The 22,032-nt window shown below is 35.3% G+C and overlaps 1 protein-coding gene across 1 annotated transcript in view; it reads right to left on the reverse strand.

Annotated features, from left to right (window-relative positions):
• Window positions 1–1,256: 1,256 nt before the first annotated feature.
• Window positions 1,257–22,032, reverse strand: part of LOC136844468 (uncharacterized) — a 28,053-nt gene continuing 7,277 nt past the window's right edge. Inside the window, exon 2 of the mRNA XM_067113734.1 lies at window positions 1,257–19,571. Coding sequence (XP_066969835.1) covers window positions 1,854–19,571 — 17,718 coding nt within the window. The 3' untranslated portion in view covers window positions 1,257–1,853. The remainder of the gene's footprint in view (window positions 19,572–22,032) is intronic.

Consider the following 22,032-nt stretch of genomic DNA (forward strand, 5'->3'; position numbering starts at 1 on the left):
GTATCTGTCAGTAATATTTTTCACTGTATTTGGTTCATAATGCTTTGTACAGCAGGGAATGTATGTTTGCAATTTATCCAACAGAAATGGCTTGGAAGTTTACATTGGGATGTAAACTGCAGTTTCGAGTGTTTGTGGCGTTGCTGATTAGTAAATTTTGATATATTGTGTGATGATCCCACTGGTAGAGGAAGTTTATGAGAACAAGTTGGAATAAAAGGTGATTGCGGAGTTACTTCAACAATAGTGCCTGGAAAAATCATGCTAAAAAGTCCTACTTTTATTATTTCACGAATTGAATCAGGGAATTTCAGGTCTGTGAACTGTGTCCAAGCACAAATGAGGAATTTATTGTATCATGTCTGGGTTAAAGAATTTTAGGAATAGATATTTCATGGTGAATTACGTGTGGAAATTCTTGGATTACGAAAGGCAAGTCGATAAGAAGTATGTTTTGGAGAATGTGATGTATTAGGAAACAAAAATAAGAACATGTAAAGATCTAAATTTTTTGATGTTATGAGAATGCATTGCTGTCGATTGTTATAAAAATTCAATTATCGGAAGCAGAAGTGCAATTAAAAGTATCTACTTGACAAACCAGGAAGATTTGTCAGACTAGATTAAGAAATGTATATAAATGGCATAGGGATACTTAAAGCAGGCACCATTTTCATGTAAGGGTTGGCTGCTGACGGAATACAAGAGATGCTAAATTTGATTGTTTCGGAAACATAAAATTAATATTTGAGTGTCAAATTAGGGTTTTTATGGTTTTGCACCTTGGATGATAGCGCATGAGTGGAAGGGAAAACTTATTTTTTCTGCATAAGGGGAAAAAATCTTAGGGTGTCTGTATGAAGAAAAGATTAGCATTTAAACATTCATTTCAGGAGGCAAAAATTTGATGTGAAATTTGGAGAGTATGGAAATCCAGAGTCGCGAATTTGGTCTAAATTCTGGAAAAGTAGGAAAATATAGGTTAAAGCATTCATTTGTTTCTGATTCCGGTAACTCAGAAAGCCACGAAGGAGAGGAGGAATGATCATTTAAAACTGATAAATTAAATTTTTTGAGAATGGTGGTCAAAATCCTGGTAAGTTAAGGAAAGTTAAATTGACACGCAGCTCCTTTTGTAATGAACTACGAATAAGGGAACTGACAAGCACCGATATTGCATATATAAGAAATACCTAAACTTCGTCAGTTTGGCGATTTGGCGATATAGCGTCTAGAATGATATATATATATATATATATATATATATATATATATATATATATATATATATATATACATACATATGTATATATTTTGGAAGTTTCCTTCATAAATTTGGTTCCCTAAATTCAGGAATATTTAGGGAGAATATGTTAGTATTTAGATTTCGTAGATTCTTTTATTTAAAAACCACGAATGTGGGAAAGGAATAGAACTGCCTTGATATTATGTCAGGAATTTGTATGTCTGATAAATGAAGAGGGATTAATTTTACAAAATGGTAAGAAAAGTAATGTTTATTAGTTTCCATATTTTGTTTCTGGTGTTTAAGAAATCATTAATATGAAAACGTTGCTGCACTAAAGGTTAAAGTATTTGGTAAATTTCGTGGTCTGAATTCAGGAATTTTTGAAAAGTTAATGTTAAAATGTTTATACTTGTCTGATTCTGGTGTCGGAAAAAGCCATCAGTGAGGGAGAGATAATGAACTGAAGTCTGATATGTTCGGAAATTTTAAACCAGGTAAATTTGTTGGTTTAAATTCGGGATGATTGGGAAGGTTAGCATTGGAATGTTTATAACTTTCTCCTTTTGGCATTTGAGGAAGCGATGAATATGGATAAGATAATGAACTAAAGCCTGATACGTTCGGAATTTCTAAGCCTTAAATTTAGTGGTTTAGGTTCAGGAAGGTTAGTAGGAAAATTTTTGTGCTTTTCACCTGCAGGTATCTGAGGACGCGATGAATTTGTAAAAGACAATGGACTAAATTCTGATATATTTGGAATTTCTAGGCCTGACAAATTTGATTGTCTAAATTCATTAATGTTAGGAAAGGTAATGTGGACATTTCTATACGCGTCTCCTTGTGGTATTTGAGATATCCATGAATATGGGAAAGACGACGGACTGTTGTTATACATATAAGGGAATTTCAAGTCTTGTAAATTTGGTGGTGCAAATCCAGGATTTTTAAGTAAAGTTAAGTTAAAATATTTATACCATTCTGATTGAGGTATTTGGGAAAGCGATAAATGTGGTAACGTATCAAGAAATTGTGAGCCATGTAAATTTGGTGGTGTCAAGCCAGGAATATTAGGTAAAGTTAAGTTAAAATACTTATACCATTCTGATTGAGGTATTTGGGAAAGCCATGAATGTGGTGAAGTAAAAGAACTGTTGTTGGACATATTGGGAAATTGTAAGCTAGGCAAATTTGGTGGTGTAAAGCCAGGAATATTAGGTAAAGTTAAGTTAAAATATTTATACCATTCTGATTGAGGTATTTGGGAAAGCCATGAATGTGGGAAAGTAAAAGAACTGTTGTTGGACATATTGGGAAATTGTAAGCCAGGTAAATTTGGTGGTGTAAAACCAGAAATATTAGGTAAAGTTAAGTTAAAATATTTATGCCATTCTGACTGAGGTATTTGGGAAAGCCATGAATATGGTAAAATAAAAGAACTGTCGTTGGACATATTGGGAAATTGTAAGCCAGGTAAATTTGGTGGTATAAAGCCAGGAATATTAGGTAAAGTTAAGTTAAAATATTTATACCATTCTGATTGAGGTATCTGAGAAAGCCATGAAGGTGGGAAAGTAAAAGAACTGTTGTTGGACATATTGGGAAATTGTAAGGTAGGTAAATTTGGTGGTGTAAAGCCAGGATTATTAGGTAAAGTTGAGTTAAAATATTTATACCATTCTGATTGAGGTATTTGAGAAAGCCATGAATATGGGAAAGTAAAAGAACTGTTGTTGGACATATTTGGAAATTGTAAGGTAGGTAAATTTGGTGGTGTAAAGCCAGGATTATTAGGTAAAGTTGAGTTAAAATATTTATACCATTCTGATTGAGGAATTTGGGAAAGCCATGAATGTGGGAAAGTAAAAGAACTGTTGTTGGACATATTGTTAAATTGTAAGCCAGGTATATTTGGTGGTGTAAAGCCAGGAATGTTAGTTAAAGTTAAGTTAAAATATTTATACCATTCTGACTGAGGTATTTGGGAAAGCCATGAATGTGGTAAAGTAAAAGAACTGTTGTTGGACATATTGGGAGATTGTAAGCCAGGTATATTTGGCAGTGTAAAGCCAGGAATATTAGGTAAAGTTAAGTTAAAATATCTATGCCATTCTGCTTGAGGTATTTGGGAAAGCCATGAATGTCGTAAAGTAAAAGAACTGTTGTTGGACATAGTGGGAAATTGTAAGGTAGGTACATTTGGTGGTGCAAAGCCAGGAATATTAGTTAAAGTTAAGTTAAAATATTTATACCATTCTGATTGAGGTATCTGGGATAGCCATGAATGTGGGAAAGTAAAAGAACTGCTGTTGGACAGATTGGGAAATTGTAAGCCAGGTATATTTGATGGTATAAAGCCAGGAATATTAGGTAAAGTTAGGTTAAAATATTTATACCATTCTGATTGAGGTATTTGGGAAAGCCATGATTGTGGTAAAGTAAAAGAACTGTCGTTGGACAGATTGGGAAATTGTAAGATAGGTAAATTTGGTGGTGCAAAACCAGAAATATTAGGTGAAGTTAAGTTAAAATATTTATGCCATTCTGATTGAGGCATTTGGGAAAGCCATGAATATGGTAAAATAAAAGAACTGTTGTTGGACATATTGGGAAATTGTAAGCCAGGTAAATTTGATGGTATAAAGCCAGGAATATTAGGTAAAGTTAAGTTAAAATATTTATACCATTCTGATTGAGGAATCTGGGAAAGCCATGAGTATGGGAAAGTAAAAGAACTGTTGTTGGATATATTGTTAAATTGTAAGCCAGGTATATTTGGTGGTGTAAAGCCAGAAATATTAGTTAAAGTTAAGTTAAAATATTTATACCATTCTGATCGAGGTATTTGGGAAAGCCATGAATGTGGTAAAGTAAAAGAACTGTTGTTGGACAGATTGGGAAATTGTAAGCCAGGTATATTTGGTAGTGTAAAGCCTGGAATATTAGGTAAAGTTAAATTAAAATATTTATGCCATTCTGATTGAGGTATCTGGGAAAGCCATGAATGTGGGAAATTTAAAAAACTGCTGTTGGACATATTGGGAAATAGTAAGGTAGGTACATTTGGTGGTGTAAAGCCAGGAATATTAGTTAAAGTTAAGTTAAAATATTTATACCATTCTGATTGAGGTATTTGGGAAAGCCATGAATGTGGTAAAATAAAAGAGCTGTTGTTGGACAGATTGGGAAATTGTAAGCCAGGTATATTTGGTAGTGTAAAGCCAGGAATATTAGGTAAAGTTAAGTTAAAATATTTATGCCATTCTGATTGAGGTATTTGGGAAAGCCATGAATGTGGGAAATTTAAAAAACTGCTGTTGGACATATTGGGAAATTGTAAGCCAGGTATATTTGATGGTGTAAAGCCAGGAATATTAGGTAAAGTTAAGTTAAAATATTTATACCATTCTGATTGAGGTATTTGGGAAAGCCATGATTGTGGTAAAGTAAAAGAACTGTTGTTGGACATATTGGGAAATTGTAAGATGGGTAAATTTGGTGGTGTAAAACCAGAAATATTAGGTAAAGTTAAGTTAAAATATTTATGCCATTGTGATTGAGGTATTTGGGAAAGCCATGAATATGGTAAAATAAAAGAACTGTTGTTGGACATATTGGGAAATTGTAAGCCAGGTAAATTTGGTGGTATAAAGCCAGGAATATTAGGTAAAGTTAAGTTAAAATATTTATACCATTCTGATTGAGGTATCTGAGAAAGCCATGAAGGTGGGAAAGTAAAAGAACTGTTGTTGGACATATTTGGAAATTGTAAGCCAGGCATATTTGGTGTTGTAAAGCCTGGAGTATTAGGTAAAGTTAAGTTAAAATATTTATACCATTGTGATTGAGGTATTTGGGAAAGCCATGAATGTGGAAAAGTAAAAGGACTGTTGCTGGACATATTGGGAAATTGTAAGCCAGGCATATTTGGTGGTGTAAAGCCAAGAATATTAGGTAAAGTTATGTTAAAATACTTATACCATTCTGATTGAGGTATTTGGGAACGCCATGAATGTGGGAAAGTAAAAGAACTGTTGTTGGACATACTGGGAAATTGTAAGACAGGTATATTTGCTGGTGTAAAGCCACGAATATCAGGTAAAGTTAGGTTAAAATATTTATGCCATTCTGATTGAGGTATTTGGGAAAGCCATGAAAGTGGAAAAGTAAAAGAACTGTTGTTGGACATATTGGGAAACTGTAAGCCAGATACATTTGATAGTGTAAAGCCAGGAATATTAGGTAAAGTTAAGTTAAGATATTTATACCATTCTGATTGAGGTATATGGGAAAGCCATGAATGTGGTAAAGTAAAAGAACTGTCGTTATATATATTTGGAAACTGTAAGCCAGGTATATTTAGTGGTATAAAGCCAGGAATATTAGGTAAAGTTACGTTAAAATATTTATACCATTCTGATTGAGGTATTTGGGAAAGCCATGAATGTGAGAAAGTAAAAGAACTGTTGTTGGATATACTGGGAAATTGTAAGACAGGTATATTTGCTGGTGTAAAGCCAGGAATATTAGGCAAAGTTATGTTAAAATATTTATGCCATTCTGATTGAGGTATTTGGGAAAGCCATGAAAGTGGAAAAGTAAAAGAACTGTTGTTGGACATATTGGGAAACTGTAAGCCAGATACATTTGATGGTGTAAAGCCAGGAATATTAGGTAAAGTTAAGTTAAAATATTTATCCCATTCTGCTTGAGGTATTTGGGAAATCCATGAAAGTGGAAGAGTAAAAGATCTGTTGTTGGACATATTAGGAAATTGTAAGCCAGTTAAATTTGCTGGTGTAAAGCCAGGAATATCAGGTAAAGTTACGTTAAAATATTTATGCCACTCTGATTGAGGTATTTGGGAAAGCCATGAATGTGGGAAAGTAAAAGAACTGCTGTTGGACATACTGGGAAATTGTACGCCAGGTATATTTGCTGGTGTAAAGCCAGGAATATTAGGTAAAGTTAAGTTAAAATATTTATACCATTCTGATTGAGGTATTTGGGAAAGCCATGAATATGGTAAAGTAAATGAACTGTCGTTATATATATCTGGAAACTGTAAGCCAGGGATATTTAGTGGTATAAAGCCAGGAATATTAGGTAAAGTTAAGTTAAAATATCTATACCATTGTGATTGAGGTATTTGGGAAAGCCATGAATGTGGGAAAGTTAAAGAAGTGTTGCTGGACATATTGGGAAATTGTGAGCCAGATAAATTTTCTGGTGTCAAGCCAGGAATATTAGGTAAAGTTGAATTAAAAAATTTATACCGTTCTGATTGAGGTATTAGAGAAAGCCATGAATGTGGTAACGTAAAAGAACTGTTGCTGGACATATTGGGAATTTGTGAGCCAGATAAATTTGCTGGTGTAAAGCCAGGAATATTAGGTAAAGTTAAATTAAAATATTTATACCATTCTGATTGAGGTATTTGAGAAAGCCATGAATATGGGAAAGTAAAAGAACTGTTGTTGGATATATTGGTAAATTGCAAGCCAGTTAAATTTGGTGGCGTCAGGCCAGGGATAATAGGTAAAGTTAAGTTAAAATATTTATACCATTCTGATTGAGGTATTTGGGAGAGCCATGAATCTGGGAGAGTAAAAGAACTGATGTTGAACATATTGGGAAATTGTAAGCCAGGTATATTTGGTGGTGCTAAGCCATGGATATTAGGGAAAGTTGCGTTAAAATACTTATACCATTCTGATTGAGGTATTTGAGAAAGCCATGAATGTGGGAAAGTAAAAGAATTGTTGTTGGACATATTGGGAAATTGTAAGCCAGATGTATTTGATTGTGTAAAGCCAGGAATATTAGGTAAAGTTAAGTTAAAATATTTATACCATTCTAATTGAGGTATTTGGGAAAGCCATGTATGTGGGAAAGTAAAAGAACTGTTGTTGGACATATTGGGAAATTGTAAGCCAGGTAAGTTTGGTGGTGTAAAGCCAGAAATATTAGGTAAAGTTAAGTTAAAATATTTATCCCATTGTGAGTGAGGTATTTGGGAAAGCCATGAATATGGTAAAGTAAAAGACCTGTTGTTGGACATATTGGGAAATTGTAAGCCAGGTATATTTGGTGGTATAAAGCCAGAAATATTAGGTAGAGTTAAGTTAAAATATTTATACCATTCTGATTGAGGTATTTGGGAAAGCCATGAATATGGGAAAGTAAAAGAACTGTTGTTGAACATATTTGGAAATTGTAAGCCAGGTAAATTTTCTGGTGTAAAGCCAGGAATATTAGGTAAAGTTAAGTTAAAATATTTATACCATTCTGACTGAGGTATCTGGGAAAGCCATGAATGTGGGAAAGTAAAAGAACTGTTGTTGAACACATTGGGAAATTGTAAGCCAGGCATATTTGCTGGTGTAAAGCCAGGAATATTAGGTAAAGTTAAGTTAAAATATTTATACCATTCTGATTGAGGTATTTGGGAAAGCCATGATTGTGGTAAAGTAAAAGAACTGTCGTTATATATATTGGGAAACTGTAAGCCATGTATATTTAGTGGTACAAAGCCAGGAATATTAGGTAAAGTTAAATTAAAATATTTATACCATTCTGATTTAGGTATTTGGGAGAGCCATGAATGTGGGAAAGTAAAAGAACTATTGTTGGACATATTGGGAAATTGTAAGCCAGGCATATTTGCTGGTGTAAAGCCAGAAATATTAGGTAAAGTTACGTTAAAATATTTATACCATTCTGATTTAGGTATTTGGGAAAGCCATGAATGTGGTAAAGTAAAAGAACTGTCGTTATATATATTGGGAAACTGTAAGCCATGTATATTTAGTGGTACAAAGCCAGGAATATTAGGTAAAGTTAAATTAAAATATTTATACCATTCTGATTGAGGTATTTGGGAAAGCCATGAATGTGGTAAAGTAAAAGAACTATTGTTGGACATTCTGGGAAATTGTAAGCCAGGCATATTTGCTGGTGTAAAGCCAGGAATATTAGGTAAAGTTACGTTAAAATATTTATACCATTCTGATTGAGGTATTTGGGAAAGCCATGAATGTGGTAAAGTAAAAGAACTGTCGTTTTGTATATTGGGAAACTGTAAGCCAGGTATATTTAGTGGTACAAAGCCAGGAATATTAGGTAAAGTTAAATTAAAATATTTATACCATTCTGATTGAGGTATTCGGGAGAGCCATGAATGTGGGAAAGTAAAAGAAGTATTGCTGGACATATTGGGAAATTGTGAGCCAGATAAATTTTCTGGTGCAAAGCCAGGAATATTAGGTAAAGTTAAGTTAAAATATTTATCCCATTCTGCTTGAGGTATTTGGGAAAGCCATGAAAGTGGAAAAGTAAAAGATCTCTTGTTGGACATATTGGGAAATTGTAAGCCAGGTATATTTGATGGTGTAAAGCCAGGAATATTAGGTAAAGTTAAGTTAAAATATTTATACCATTCTAATTGAGGTATTTGGGAAAGCCATGAATGTGGGAAAGTAAAAGAAGTGTTGCTGGACATATTGGGAAATTGTGAGCCAGATAAATTTTCTAGTGTCAGGCCAAGAATATTAGGTAAATTTAAATTAAAATATTTATACCATTCTGAATGAGGTATTTGAGAAAGCCATGAATGTGGCAAAGTAAAAGAACTGTTGCTTGACATATTGGGAAATTTTGAGCCAGATAAATTTGTTTGTGTAAAGCCAGGAATATTAGGTAAAGTTAAATTAAAATATTTATACCATTCTGACTGAGGTATTTGGGAAAGCCATGAATATGGGAAAGTAAAAGAACTGTTGTTGGATATATTGGGAAATTGTAAGCCAGTTAAATTTTGTGGTGTCAAGCCAGGAATATTAGGTAAAGTTAAGTTAAAATATTTATGCCATTCTGATTTAGGTATTTGGGAAAGCCACGAATGTGGTAAAGTAAAAGAACTGTCGTTGGACATATTGGGAAATTGTAATCCAAGGATAGTAGGTAAAGTTAAGCTAAAATACTTATACCATTCTGATTGAGGTATTTGGGAAAGCCATGAATGTGGGAAAGTAAAAGAACTGATGTTGAACATATTGGGAAATTGTAAGCCAGGTATATTTGATTGTGTAAAGCCAGGAATATTAGGTAAAGTTAAGTTAAAATATTTATACCATTCTGATTGAGGTATCTGGGAAAGCCATGAATGTGATAAAGTAAAAGAACTGTTGTTAGACTTATTGGGAAATTGTAAGCCAGGTAAATTTGGTGGTGTAAAGCCAGAAATATTAGGTAAAGTTACGTTAAAGTATTTATACCATTCTGATTGAGGAATTTGGGAAAGCCATGAATGTGATAAAGTAAAAGAACTGTTGTTGGACATATTGGGAAATTGTATGCCAGATATATTTGGTGGTATAAAGCCAGAAATATTAGGTAAAGTTAAGTTAAAATATTTATCCCATTCTGATTGAGGTATCTGGGAAAGCCATGACTGTGATAGATTAAAAGAACTGTTGTTGGAGATATTAGGAAATTGTAAGCCAGGTATATTTGGTGGTATAAAGCCAGAAATATTAGGTAAAGTTAAGTTAAAATATTTATACCATTCTGATTGAGGTATTTGGGAAAGCCATGAATATGGTGAAGTAAAAGAACTGTAGTTATATATATTGGGAAACTGTAAGCCAGGTATATTTAGTGGTATAGAGCCAGGAATATTAGGTAAAGTTAAGTTAAAATATTTGTACCATTCTGATTGAGGTATTTGGGAAAGCCATGAATGTGGGAAAGTAAAAGAAGTGTTGCTGGACATATTGGGAAATTGTGAGCCAGATAAATGTTCTGGTGTCAGCCCAGGAATATTAGGTAAATTTAAATTAAAATATTTATACCATTCTGATTGAGGTATTTGAGAAAGCCATGAATGTGGTAAAGTAAAAGAACTGTTGCTTGACATATTGGGAAATTTTGAGCCAGATAAATTTGCTTGTGTAAAGCCAGGAATATTATATAAAGTTAAATTAAAATATTTGTACCATTCTGACTGAGGTATTTGGGAAAGCCATGAATATGGGAAAGTAAAAGAACTGTTGTTGGATATATTGGGAAATTGTAAGCCAGTTAAATTTTGTGGTGTCAGGCCAGGAATATTAGGTAAAGTTAAGTTAAAATATTTATGCCATTCTGATTTAGGTATTAGAGAAAGCCACGAATGTGGTAAAGTAAAAGAACTGTCGTTGGACATATTGGGAAATTGTAAGCCAGCGATAGGAGGTAAAGTTAAGCTAAAATACTTATACCATTCTGATTGAGGTATTTGGGAAAGCCATGAATGTGGGAAAGTAAAAGAACTGATGTTGAACACATTGGGAAATTGTAAGCTAGGTATATTTGATTGTGTAAAGCCAGGAATATTAGGTAAAGTTAAGTTAAAATATTTATACCATTCTGATTGAGGTATCTGGGAAAGCCATGAATGTGATAAAGTAAAAGAACTGTTGTTGGACTTATTGGGAAATTGTAAGCCAGGTAAATTTGGTGGTGTAAAGCCAGAAATATTAGGTAAAGTTACGTTAAAGTATTTATACCATTCTGATTGAGGTATTTGGGAAAGCCATGAATGTGATAAAGTAAAAGAACTGTTGTTGGACATATTGGGAAATTGTAAGCTAGATATATTTGGTGGTATAAAGCCAGAAATATTAGGTAAAGTTAAGATAAAATATTTATACCTTTCTGATTGAGGTATTTGGGAAAGCCATGACTGTGATAGATTAAAAGAACTGTTGTTGGAGATATTAGGAAATTGTAAGCCAGGTATATTTGGTGGTATAAAGCCAGAAATATGAGGTAAAGTTAAGTTAAAATATTTATACCATTCTGATTGAGGTATTTGGGAAAGCCATGGATATGGTAAAGTAAAAGAACTGTCGTTATATATACTGGGAAACTGTAAGCCAGGTATATTTAGTGGTATAAGGCCAGGAATATTAGGTAAAGTTAAGTTAAAATATTTGTACCATTCTGATTGAGGTATTTGGGATAGCCATGAATGTGGGAAAGTAAAAGAAGTGTTGCTGGACATATTGGGAAATTGTGAGCCAGATAAATTTTCTGGTGTCATCCCAGGAATATTAGGTAAAGTTAAGTTAAAATATTTATGCCATTCTGACTGAGGTATTTGGGAAAGCCACGAATGTGGTAAATTAAAAGAACTGTTGGGAAATTGTAAGCCAGAGATAATAGGTAAAGTTAAGTTAAAATATTTATACCATTCTGATTGAGGTATTTGAGAAAACCATGAATGTGGGAAAGTAAAAGAACTGCTGTTGGACATATTGGGAAATTGTAAGCCAGGTATATTTGATTGTGTAAAGCCAGGAATATTAGGTAAAGTTAAGTTAAAATATTTATACCATTCTGATTGAGGTATTTGGGAAAGCCATGAATGTGATAAAGTAAAAGAACTGTTGTTGGACTTATTGGGAAATTGTAAGCCGGGTAAATTTGGTGGTGTAAAGCCAGAAATATTAGGTAAAGTTACGTTAAAATATTTATACCATTCTGTTTGAGGTATTTGGGAAAGCCATGACTGTGATAAATTAAAAGAACTGTTGTTGGACATATTGGGAAATTGTAAGCCAGGTATATTTGGTGGTATAAAGCCAGAAATATTAGTTAAAGTGAAGTTAAAATATTTATACCATTCTGATTGAGGTATGTGGGAAAACCATGAATGTGGTAAAGTAAAAGAACTGTTGTAGAACATATTTGGAAATTGTAAGCCAGGTAAATTTTCTGGTGTATAGCCAGGAATATTAGGTAAAGTTAAGTTAAAATATTTATACCATTCTGATTGAGGTATCTGGAAAAGCCATGAATATGGTAAAGTAAAAGAACTGTTGTTGGATATATTTGGAAATTGTAAGCCAGTTAAATTTGCTGGTGTCAGGCCAGGAATACTAGGTAAAGTTAAGTTAAAATATTTATGCCATTCTGATTGAGGTATTCGGGAAAGCCATGAATATGGGAAAGTAAAAGAACTGTTGTTGGACATATTGGGAAATTGTAAGCCAGGGATAATAGGTAAAGTTAAGTTAAAATATTTATACCATTCTGACTGAGGTATTTGGGAAAGCCATGAATGTGGGAAAGTAAAAGAACTGTTGTTGGACATATTGGGAAATTGTAAGCCAGGTATATTTGGTGGTGTAGAGCCAGGAATATTAAGTAAAGTTAAGTTAATATATTTATGCCATTCTGATTGAGGTATTTGGGAAAGCCATGAATGTGGTAAAGTAAAAGAACTGTTGTGGGACATATTGGAAAATTGTAAGCCAGGTAAATTTGGTGGTGTAAAGCCAGAAATATTAGGTAAATTTACGTTAAAATATTTATACCATTCTGAATGAGGTATTTGGGAAAGCCATGAATTTGATAAAGTAAAAGAACTGTTGTTGGACATATTGGGAAATTGTAAGCCAGGTATATTTGTTGGTGTAAAGCCAGGAATATTAGGTAAAGTTAAGTTAAAATATTTATACCATTCTGATTGCGGTATTTGGGAAAGCCATAAATGTAGGAAAGTAAAAGAACTGTTGTTGGACATATTGGGAAATTGTAAGCCAGGTATATTTGGTGGTGTAAAGCCAGGAATATGAGGTAAAGTTAAGTTAAAATATTTATACCATTCTGATTGAGGTATTTGGGAAAGCCATGAATATGGGGAAGTTAAAGAATTGATGTTGGATATATTGGGAAATTGTAAGCCAGGTATATTTAGTGGTGTCAGCCCAGGAATATTAGGTAAAGTTAAGTTAAAATATTTATGCCTTTCTGATTTAGGTACTTTATAAATCCAAGAATTTGGGTAAAAGAAAGAATTGATGTTATGTATATCATGTATTTCTAAGTCTGTTAAATTTGATTGTGTAAATGTAGGGAAGTTATGGATAGTTAAATTGGAATTTTTGTTCTTTTCTGATTGTGACATATGTTCGAACCATGAATCTGGGCTGGATAAAGAACTGAAGTTAGAAGTACTTTTAATATTAAAGTTTGGTAAATCTGGTACTCTGAATGTAGGAACATTGTGGACATTTGAGTCTAAATGTTTATTCTTTTCTAAATCTGTTAATTTAGTAAACCACGAATAAGAGGAAGTGTTTGTCATTTTTAAGTCCAGTAAATCCTGCAGTCTGAAATCTGAAATGTTATAGGAAGTAGTGTTGATAGATGATATTTCAGGTATTTGAGGAGTTAACACTTGGGAAAATGATGGAGGGAAGTTATTCTGTTCTAATTCAGGAAGTTGAGGTGAAAATCTCAGTGTTCGATGAAAAGGTTTGGTAGATATTATTGAGATATTAGACTGTGGTTCAGGAATCTGTGGGAAAGATATATTGGAGAGCTTAGGTTGTTGAATTTTAGGAATCTGATGATTTATATCACTAATATTTGAAGCGTTAAACAGTGGTTTAGAATATTTGATTGGTATTAGCTCTGGACTCGGAGGTGTGGATACGTTGGAAAGTTTAAGCTGTGGAATTTCAGGTGAATGAGGATTTACATAAGAAAAATTTGATATATGAAACAGTGGCTCTGGTATTTTGAGGTGGTTTAATTCCGGAATCTGAGGGATGGTCACTTTGGGAAGCTTAAGATGTGGAATTTCTGGTAAGTGAGGATTCATGTCACGGACATTTGAAATGTGAAGGGCAGGTTCAGTTAAATTTAGTAGTCTTAGCTCTGGAATCTGAGGTTTTGATGGATCTGGGAGCTTAGCCATTGGAAGTTTTGGTAATTTAGACGGGAGGTTAGGTTGTGGAATTTGAGGTTTTGTAGAAATTGTGCCTGGGAAATTTGAGGTATCAAATACAGGTTCAGGTATACTGGGTGCTTTTATCCTTGGAATCTTTGTAACAGGAACATCACTAATTTTATGCAATGGAATTTCAGGTACTTCAGGTAACCTTGGTGGTTTTAACATTGGAGACTGAGGAAAGTGTATATCAGTAATTCTAGGCTTTGGAATATCAGGTAGTTTAGGTAAAGTGGGTGGTTGTAGCATTTTAACCTGAGGAACAGGTATATAAGTAATTTTAGCCTGTGGAATTTCAGGTAGTTTAGGTAAATTGGGTGGTTGTAGCACTGGACTCGGAGGAACAGGTGTATTAGGAATGGTAGGCCTTGGAATTTTAGGCATTTTAGGTAAAGTGGGTGGTTGTGGCACTGGAATCCGAGGAACAGGTATATCAGGAAAGATAGGTCTTGGAATTTCAGGCAGTTTAGATAAAGTGGGTGACTGTAGCACTTTAATATGAGGAACAGATATATTAGTAATTTTAGGCTGTGGAATTTCAGGTATTTTAGGTAAAGTGGGTGGTTGTAGTACTGGACTCTGAGGAACAGGTGTATTAGGAATTGTAGGCCTTGGAATTTTAGGCAGTTTAGGCAAAGTGAGTGGTTGTGGCACTGGAATCCGAGGAACAGGTATATCAGGAAAGATAGACCTTGGAATTTCAGGCAGTTTAGGTAAATTGGGTGGTTTTGGCACTGGAATACGAGGAACAGGTATATCAGGAATGATAGGCCTTGGAATTTCAGACAGTTTAGATAAAGTGGATGGTTTTGGCACTGGAATCCGACGAACAGGTATATCAGGAAAGATAGGTCTTGGAATTTCAGGCAGTTTAGGTAAATTGGGTGGTTGTGGCACTGAAATCCGAGGAACAGGTATATCAAGCATGATAGGCCTTAGAGTTTCAGGCAGTTTAGGTAAATTGGGTGGTTTTGGCACTGAAATCCAAGGAACAGGTATATCAGGAATGATAGGCCTTAGATTTTCAGGCAGTTTAGGTAAAGTGGGTAGTTTTGGCACTGAAATCCGAGGTACAGGTATATCAGGAATGATTGGTCTTGGAATTTCAGGCAGTTTAGATAGAGTGGATGGTTGTGGCACTGGAATCCAAGGAACAGGTATATCAGGAATGATAGGCCTTGGAATTACAGGTGGTTTAAGTGAACTGAGTGGCTTTGGCACTGGAATCCGAGGAACAGGAATATAAGGAATTGTAGGCCTTGAAATTTCAGGCAGCTTAGGTAAATTGGGTGATTTTGGCACTGAAATCCGAGGAACAGGTATATCAGGAATGATAGGCCTTGGAATTTCAGACAGTTTAGATAAAGTGGGTGGTTTTGGCATAGGAATCCAAGGAACAGGTACATCAGGAAAGATAGGCCTTGGAATTTCAGGCAGTTTAGGTAAATTGGGTGGTTTTGGCACTGAAATCCAAGGAACAGGTATATCAGGAATGATAGGCCTTGGAATTTCAGACAGTTTAGATAAAGTGGGTGGTTTTGGCATAGGAATCCAAGGAACAGGTACATCAGGAAAGATAGGCCTTAGATTTTCAGGCAGTTTAGGTAAAGTGGGTAGTTTTGGCACTGAAATCCGAGGTACAGGTATATCAGGAATGATTGGCCTTGGAATTTCAGGCAGTTTAGATAAAGTGGGTGGTTGTGGCACTGGAATCCAAGGAACAGGTATATCAGAAATGATAGGCCTTGGAATTACAGGTAGTTTAAGTGAACTGAGTGGGTTTGGCACTGGAATCCGAGGAACAGGAATATAAGGAATTGTAGGCCTTGGAATTTCAGGCAGTTTAGGTAAAGTGGGTGATTTTGGCACTGAAATCCGAGGAACAGGTACATCAGGAATGATAGGCCTTGGAATTTTAGACAGTTTAGATAAAGTGGGTGGTTTTGGCACTGGAATACGAGGAACGGGTATATCAGGAATGATAGGCCTTGGAATTTCAGGCAGTTTAGGTAAATTGGGTGGTTTTGGCACTGGGATCCGAGGAGCAGGTATATCAGGAATGATAGGCCTTAGAGTTTCAGGCAGTTTAGGTAAATTTGGTGGTTTTGGCACTGAAATCCGAGGAACAGGTATATCAGGAATGATTGGCCTTGGAATTTCAGGCAGTTTAGGTAAAGTGGGTGGTTTTGGCACTGAAATCCGAGGAACAGGTATATCAGGAATGATTGGCCTTGGAATTTCATGCAGTTTAGGTAAAGTGGGTGGTTTTGGCACTGTTATCCAAGGAACAGGGATATCAAGAATGATTGGTCTTGGAATTTCAGGCAGTTTAGGTAAAGTGGGTGGTTTTGGCACTGGAATCCGAGGAACAGGGATGTCAGGAATGCTAGGCCTTAGAATTTCAGGTAGTTTAAGTGAACTGAGTGGTTTTGGCATAGGAATCCGAGGAACAGGAATATCAGGAATGATAGGCCTTGGAATTTCAGGCAGTTTAGGTAAATTGGGTGGTTTTGGCACTGGAATTCGAGGAACAGGAATATCAGGAATTATAGGCCTTGGAATTTCAGGCAGTTTAGGTAAAGTGGGTGGTTTTGGCACTGGGATACGAGGAACGGGTATATCAGGAATGATAGGCCTTGGAATTTCAGGCAGTTTAGGTAAAGTGGGTGGTTTTGGCACTGGGATACGAGGAACGGGCATATCAGGAATGATAGACCTTGGAATTTCAGGCAGTTTAGGTAAAGTGGGTGGTTTTGGCACTGGAATACGAGGAACGGGTATATCAGGAATGATAGGCCTTGGAATTTCAGGCAGTTTAGGTAAAGTGGGTGGTTTTGGCACTGGAATACGAGGAACGGGTATATCAGGAATTATAGGCCTTGGAATTTCAGGCAGTTTAGGTAAAGTGGGTGGTTTTGGCACTGGAATACGAGGAACGGGTATATCAGGAATTATAGGCCTTGGAATTTCAGGCAGTTTAGGTAAAGTGGGTGGTTTTGGCACTGGAATACGAGGAATGGGTATATCAGGAATGATAGGCCTTGGAATTTCAGGCAGTTTAGGTAAAGTGGGTGGTTTTGGCATAGGAATCCAAGGAACAGGTATATCAGGAATGATAGGCCTTGGAATTTCAGGCAGTTTAGGTAAAGTGGGTGGTTTTGGTATAGGAATCCAAGGAACAGGTATATAAGGAATGATAGGCCTTGGAATTTCAGGCAGTTTAGGTAAAGTGGGTGGTTTTGGCATAGGAATCCAAGGAACAGGTATATCAGGAATGATAGGTTGTGGAATTTCAGGCAGTTTAGGTATAGTGGGTAGTTGTGGCACTGGAATCAGAGGAGGAGGTATATCAGGAATTATAGGCCTTGGAATTTCAGGCAGTTTAGGCAAAGTGGGTGGTATTGGCATAGGAATCTGAGGAACAGGAATATCAGGAATTAAAGGCCGTGGCATTTCTGGCAGTTTAGGTAAAGTGGGTGGTTTTGGCACTGGAATACGAGGAACAGTTATAGGCCACGGAAGTTTAGGTGGTTTAGTTTCTAACGCTGGAATCTTGGAAATGTATGTATTTGTGAGCTTTGGCGGCAAAAGGTGTCTCTGAAATGGGGTCGTATAACTGAAAATTGGTGCATATGAAAATGAAGATCTAGGTGAATTTTCTGGTATAAATTTTCGGCTCGGAGGGATATGTATGTTGTGAGGTGGAAATGTTAGATTTGGTGCCTGGTGAAGAGATGTAGAAGAAAAAGAAGTGAATGGGAAATTTATTATTCTATGAAACTGTGATTTAGATAAATCAGGCATTGTAATTTCTTGAAATGGGGAGACAGGTTTCTCATTCATTGAAAGTTGTGGTAATGGGAAATTTGTCTTGGAAGGTGGTAATTTTGGGATCAGATAAAATCTTTTATCCTGAATAGAATCTGATAGTTCGCCAAGATCGCGACTTGTGGGCAAAGTATTAAGTGGCCTTTGAGGGACTATTAAATAGGATGCATGAGGATCAAAGTCTTGCATCCAGGAAGTTACATGGGGAACATCGATCTCAGAATCGTTTAGCTGTTTGAGAAAATAGTGCAGAAAATTGTGTATATCTGTTGGTTGCAAATTTGGTAGCTTTTCTTTCTTGCTGTTGGGTATCTGTTTCACAATGTATTCTTCCCAAGGTAATATAAGAACGTTGTATGGAATGTGGTCATGTGTGTTAATTTTTCTCCAGTGAGAAGGAAAGGGCTGGAAAACCATATTCTCGAACCAGTAAGGGGAGAATTTAGATGGATTTTGGAAATCATATCCAGTGGATTGAGAACTTACAGTCCTAAGCAGATTTTCAAATGATGAAAAAGAATCTCTAACTGTCAAGTTCATTTTTGAAGAATAAATTTTATTTGGTAAGTAAGATACGGCTTCGTTAGGGAATAACTGTCTTCGAATGTCAGTCATGTCAGCACTGAATGAGATGTTTGAGAAAGGAAACATTGATCCTATAAGGAACTTAATGAAAGGCAAGGACGCCTCGGAAAAACATTTGGGGAAAATATAATTTATAGCTTTGATCTCCAGGGGTGCACAAGACTTTTCACTCTTACGTCGTGTATTGTCTGCTTTTTCACTCCGCTGACGAAATGGAGTTTGCTGCGATGTAGCACTTAAGTCCTCAATGCTGTTATCGCTTTTAATGTGGTTTTGGTTGTTTGTCCACGAAAATCTTTTCAGATTGGTGTTTGCGTCAGCGACAGGAGGGTAAAGAGAGTCCAGTTTAGTGCAGTTTCGCCTGTGACTGTAAAAAGACCCCTTCTCTCCCCTCAGTGGCGCTCTCGATTCAAGCTTCTCTGTTTTCCCACTGTTTATGACATTACCATATTTATTTCTATTGAGTCTTCGTAAATGAAGATTTTTCCACTCGTTCATGTATCGTCTGCCAGAATTAGTCACTACCAAACCTTTACCAGTCACGGTGTTCGCACTATCGGGATTTATTTCTTTTACTACTGCATGTGTGAAGTCTTTCATACTTTCATTATTTAAGCCAGGAATTCTTGGTTTAGGAAATTGGTCCTTCTTTTTAAGGTATTTTCTGTCATCGTGCTTTGAGTTATCATGCCACTTTTCCCTTGAGTTAATTTGCTGGTGATACGTCCCACCAACACGAAATTCTTGTGGTGTAATAATCAGTGGCAAAGGCCTAAGATCCTTCGATACCGAATATCCCTGACCGTATGAACTAAATCGCCTTGAGTTCTCGTATTGTAATGGCCAATATTGAGAAGTACGACGGTCTTGCAGGTAAGGACCAAGGTTTGTGTCGCTGTTATAGATTTCACGTACAAGTTGGCCATCTCTCAGGGGCTTTCCTAATGATGGATGACCATGACTTGCATCCCTTAGGGTTCCTTGAAAGTCCGGGTCGTATTTTACCTTAGTCCTGACAGCATCCCATGGATTTCTGTGGAAGGTAGTATCATAAGTGACGTCATCATCGTAGGTGCTGCTCCTGGTGCAGGCCAAAACACTGCATAAGATCAGAAGTGATACCTTCAGCATCTGAAAACAAGAAATTCTCTATAAAAATAAAAATAATCACGTTAGGAAGAAATGTTTATGCAAATGAATTTGATTGCCTAGAAGATAAGAAGTACGCTAGACGTAGCTCAGAAGTTTTAAGCTAATTTCCTAAATGTAATTTTTCTTAATCCCTACTGATAATGGAGCGACAGTTTACCATCTCGTAGAATTTGGCTCATTTTGCTTTAAATATTTGTTTGCTTTGTAGATGTCCCATCATTAGGATAGGTTTCCTGCTGTATATCTTAGTTTAACCAGACCACTGAGCTGGATGGGCTAGCCCGAAGGATTAGATTTACTTTACGTGGCTAAGAACCAGCTGGTTACCTAGCAACGGGACCTACAGCTTATTGTGGAATCCGAACCACATTATGACGAGAAATGAATTTCTATCACCAGAAGTAAATTCCTTTAATTCTTCATTGGTCGGTCGGAGAGTCGAACGCTGGGCCAACAGCGTGCTAGCCGAAAGCTCTACTCACCCCTCCAATGAAGAACTGGATAGGTTTCCTATCACAGTCGAAGCTTATATGAGTGTATCTTCTCTGTTTTCATAAAATCGGAACTTCTTTTATCCAGAGCTTTTAATTTTTGTGATGAACGTCTCTCTCTCTCTCTCTCTCTCTCTCTCTCTCTCTCTCTCTCTCTCTCTCTCTCTCTCTCTTTCTTTCTATATATATATATATATATATATATACATACACGTATATATATCTATATCTATATATATATTTATTTATTTATTTTCATTTTCCTGCCCGGGAACGGGATCTGGGATCTCCCGCCAGGTGAAACGAGCATCCTTACCACTGGACTACAAAGACAAGCTATTTATAATATATATATATATATATATATATATATATATATATATATATATATATATATACATATACACATATATATATATATATATATATATATATATATATATATATATATATATATATATATACATATATATATATATATATATATATATATATATATATATATATATATATATATATATATATATACATACATACATACATACATACACACACTGTATATGTACATATAAATATACATATACTGTATATGTAAATATACCTATATATATATATATATATATATATATATATATATATATATATATATATATATATATATATATATATATATATATATATATATATAAGTCGAGGGTGGGTTCTATCAATCCAGCAAACTGCAATTTGGTGTGAGGAGAAGGCACCTCTTTATTACTTTCTCAGTATTTTATTTAGGTGCTGACGTTTCAAGACGTTTAGTCCTATTTTCAAAGCTATATAGTAAAAGAAACAGATATTAAAAAATTACTCGGAATAATATAACCTAAAATTATAACAAAACTATTACTACATTAAAATGAAGAGTGTTTATTTACCAAGTGGAGCTGAAGGCACAGACCGAGTTACAGTCCGGGTCAGGTTCAGCTTCGACGTGAATTCACGAGAGGTATAGAGGTGTTGAAGTGGTCTGAGTATTTAGATGGGGACAAGTTGTTTAATAAAAAGTGATTCTAAAATTGCTAGTTGTTGGTCGTTGGGAGTTCGGCCTATGATTTTAAAATCTTTGTAGTTAATATCGACTTTGCATTTCTTTGCATGTTCACGTATGCAAGAGAATTCTGGATTAGATAATTTAACAGCCGTTCTGTAACTCACGCCTCGATGAGAATCCAATCTCACTTTTAACAACCTGCGGGTGGAGCCGACATATTTCCCCAGGTTACATCTGGGGCAATTAAATAGGTAAATGACTCCCAAGGTCATCAAAGGAAGAAGACTCTCTTTGTGTTTGAATAAGGACCTAATTGTCAATGGATTAAAAGGTATTAGCTTTAGGTCAATTACTGGTAAAAAACTGTCTATTATCTGCCGTAATTCTCGATAGAAATTTTTATCATGAATGAGCGGGACGCTTGCGTATAGTCGTAATTTAGGTACGGTTGGTATTTCACATTTTGGATGGAAAATATTATTTAGAAATTTGTAGAGATGTTAATGAAACAGTTTGGATGGAAAGCAGTTGTCAATAAAGTACTGATGGAGGTAGAGGATTTCGTTGTGGAAATTGTTCCATCAGTACTTTATTGACAACTGCTTTCCATAAACATCTCTACAAATTTTCTAAATAATATTTTCCATCCAAAATGTGAAATACCAACCGTACCTAAATTACGACTATACGCAAGCGTCCCGCTCATTCATGATAGAAATTTCTATCACTCAGTCTGAAAATACAAGAAATGTAAAATGAAAAATAGCTTAATAGAAACTTAAAATAATATACTTGGAGATAGGCTATAGCAGAAAACTTCATAACTTTCCATTTGTTCTGTGGAGGGGGGGCCTCTAAATTCGAAACACCCGGTATATATAGTTTATCTTTGTAGTCCAGTGGTAACGCCCGTTTC

The sequence above is a fragment of the Macrobrachium rosenbergii genome, chromosome 12 (assembly GCF_040412425.1).
Source record: "Macrobrachium rosenbergii isolate ZJJX-2024 chromosome 12, ASM4041242v1, whole genome shotgun sequence".
NCBI lineage: Eukaryota > Metazoa > Arthropoda > Malacostraca > Decapoda > Palaemonidae > Macrobrachium > Macrobrachium rosenbergii.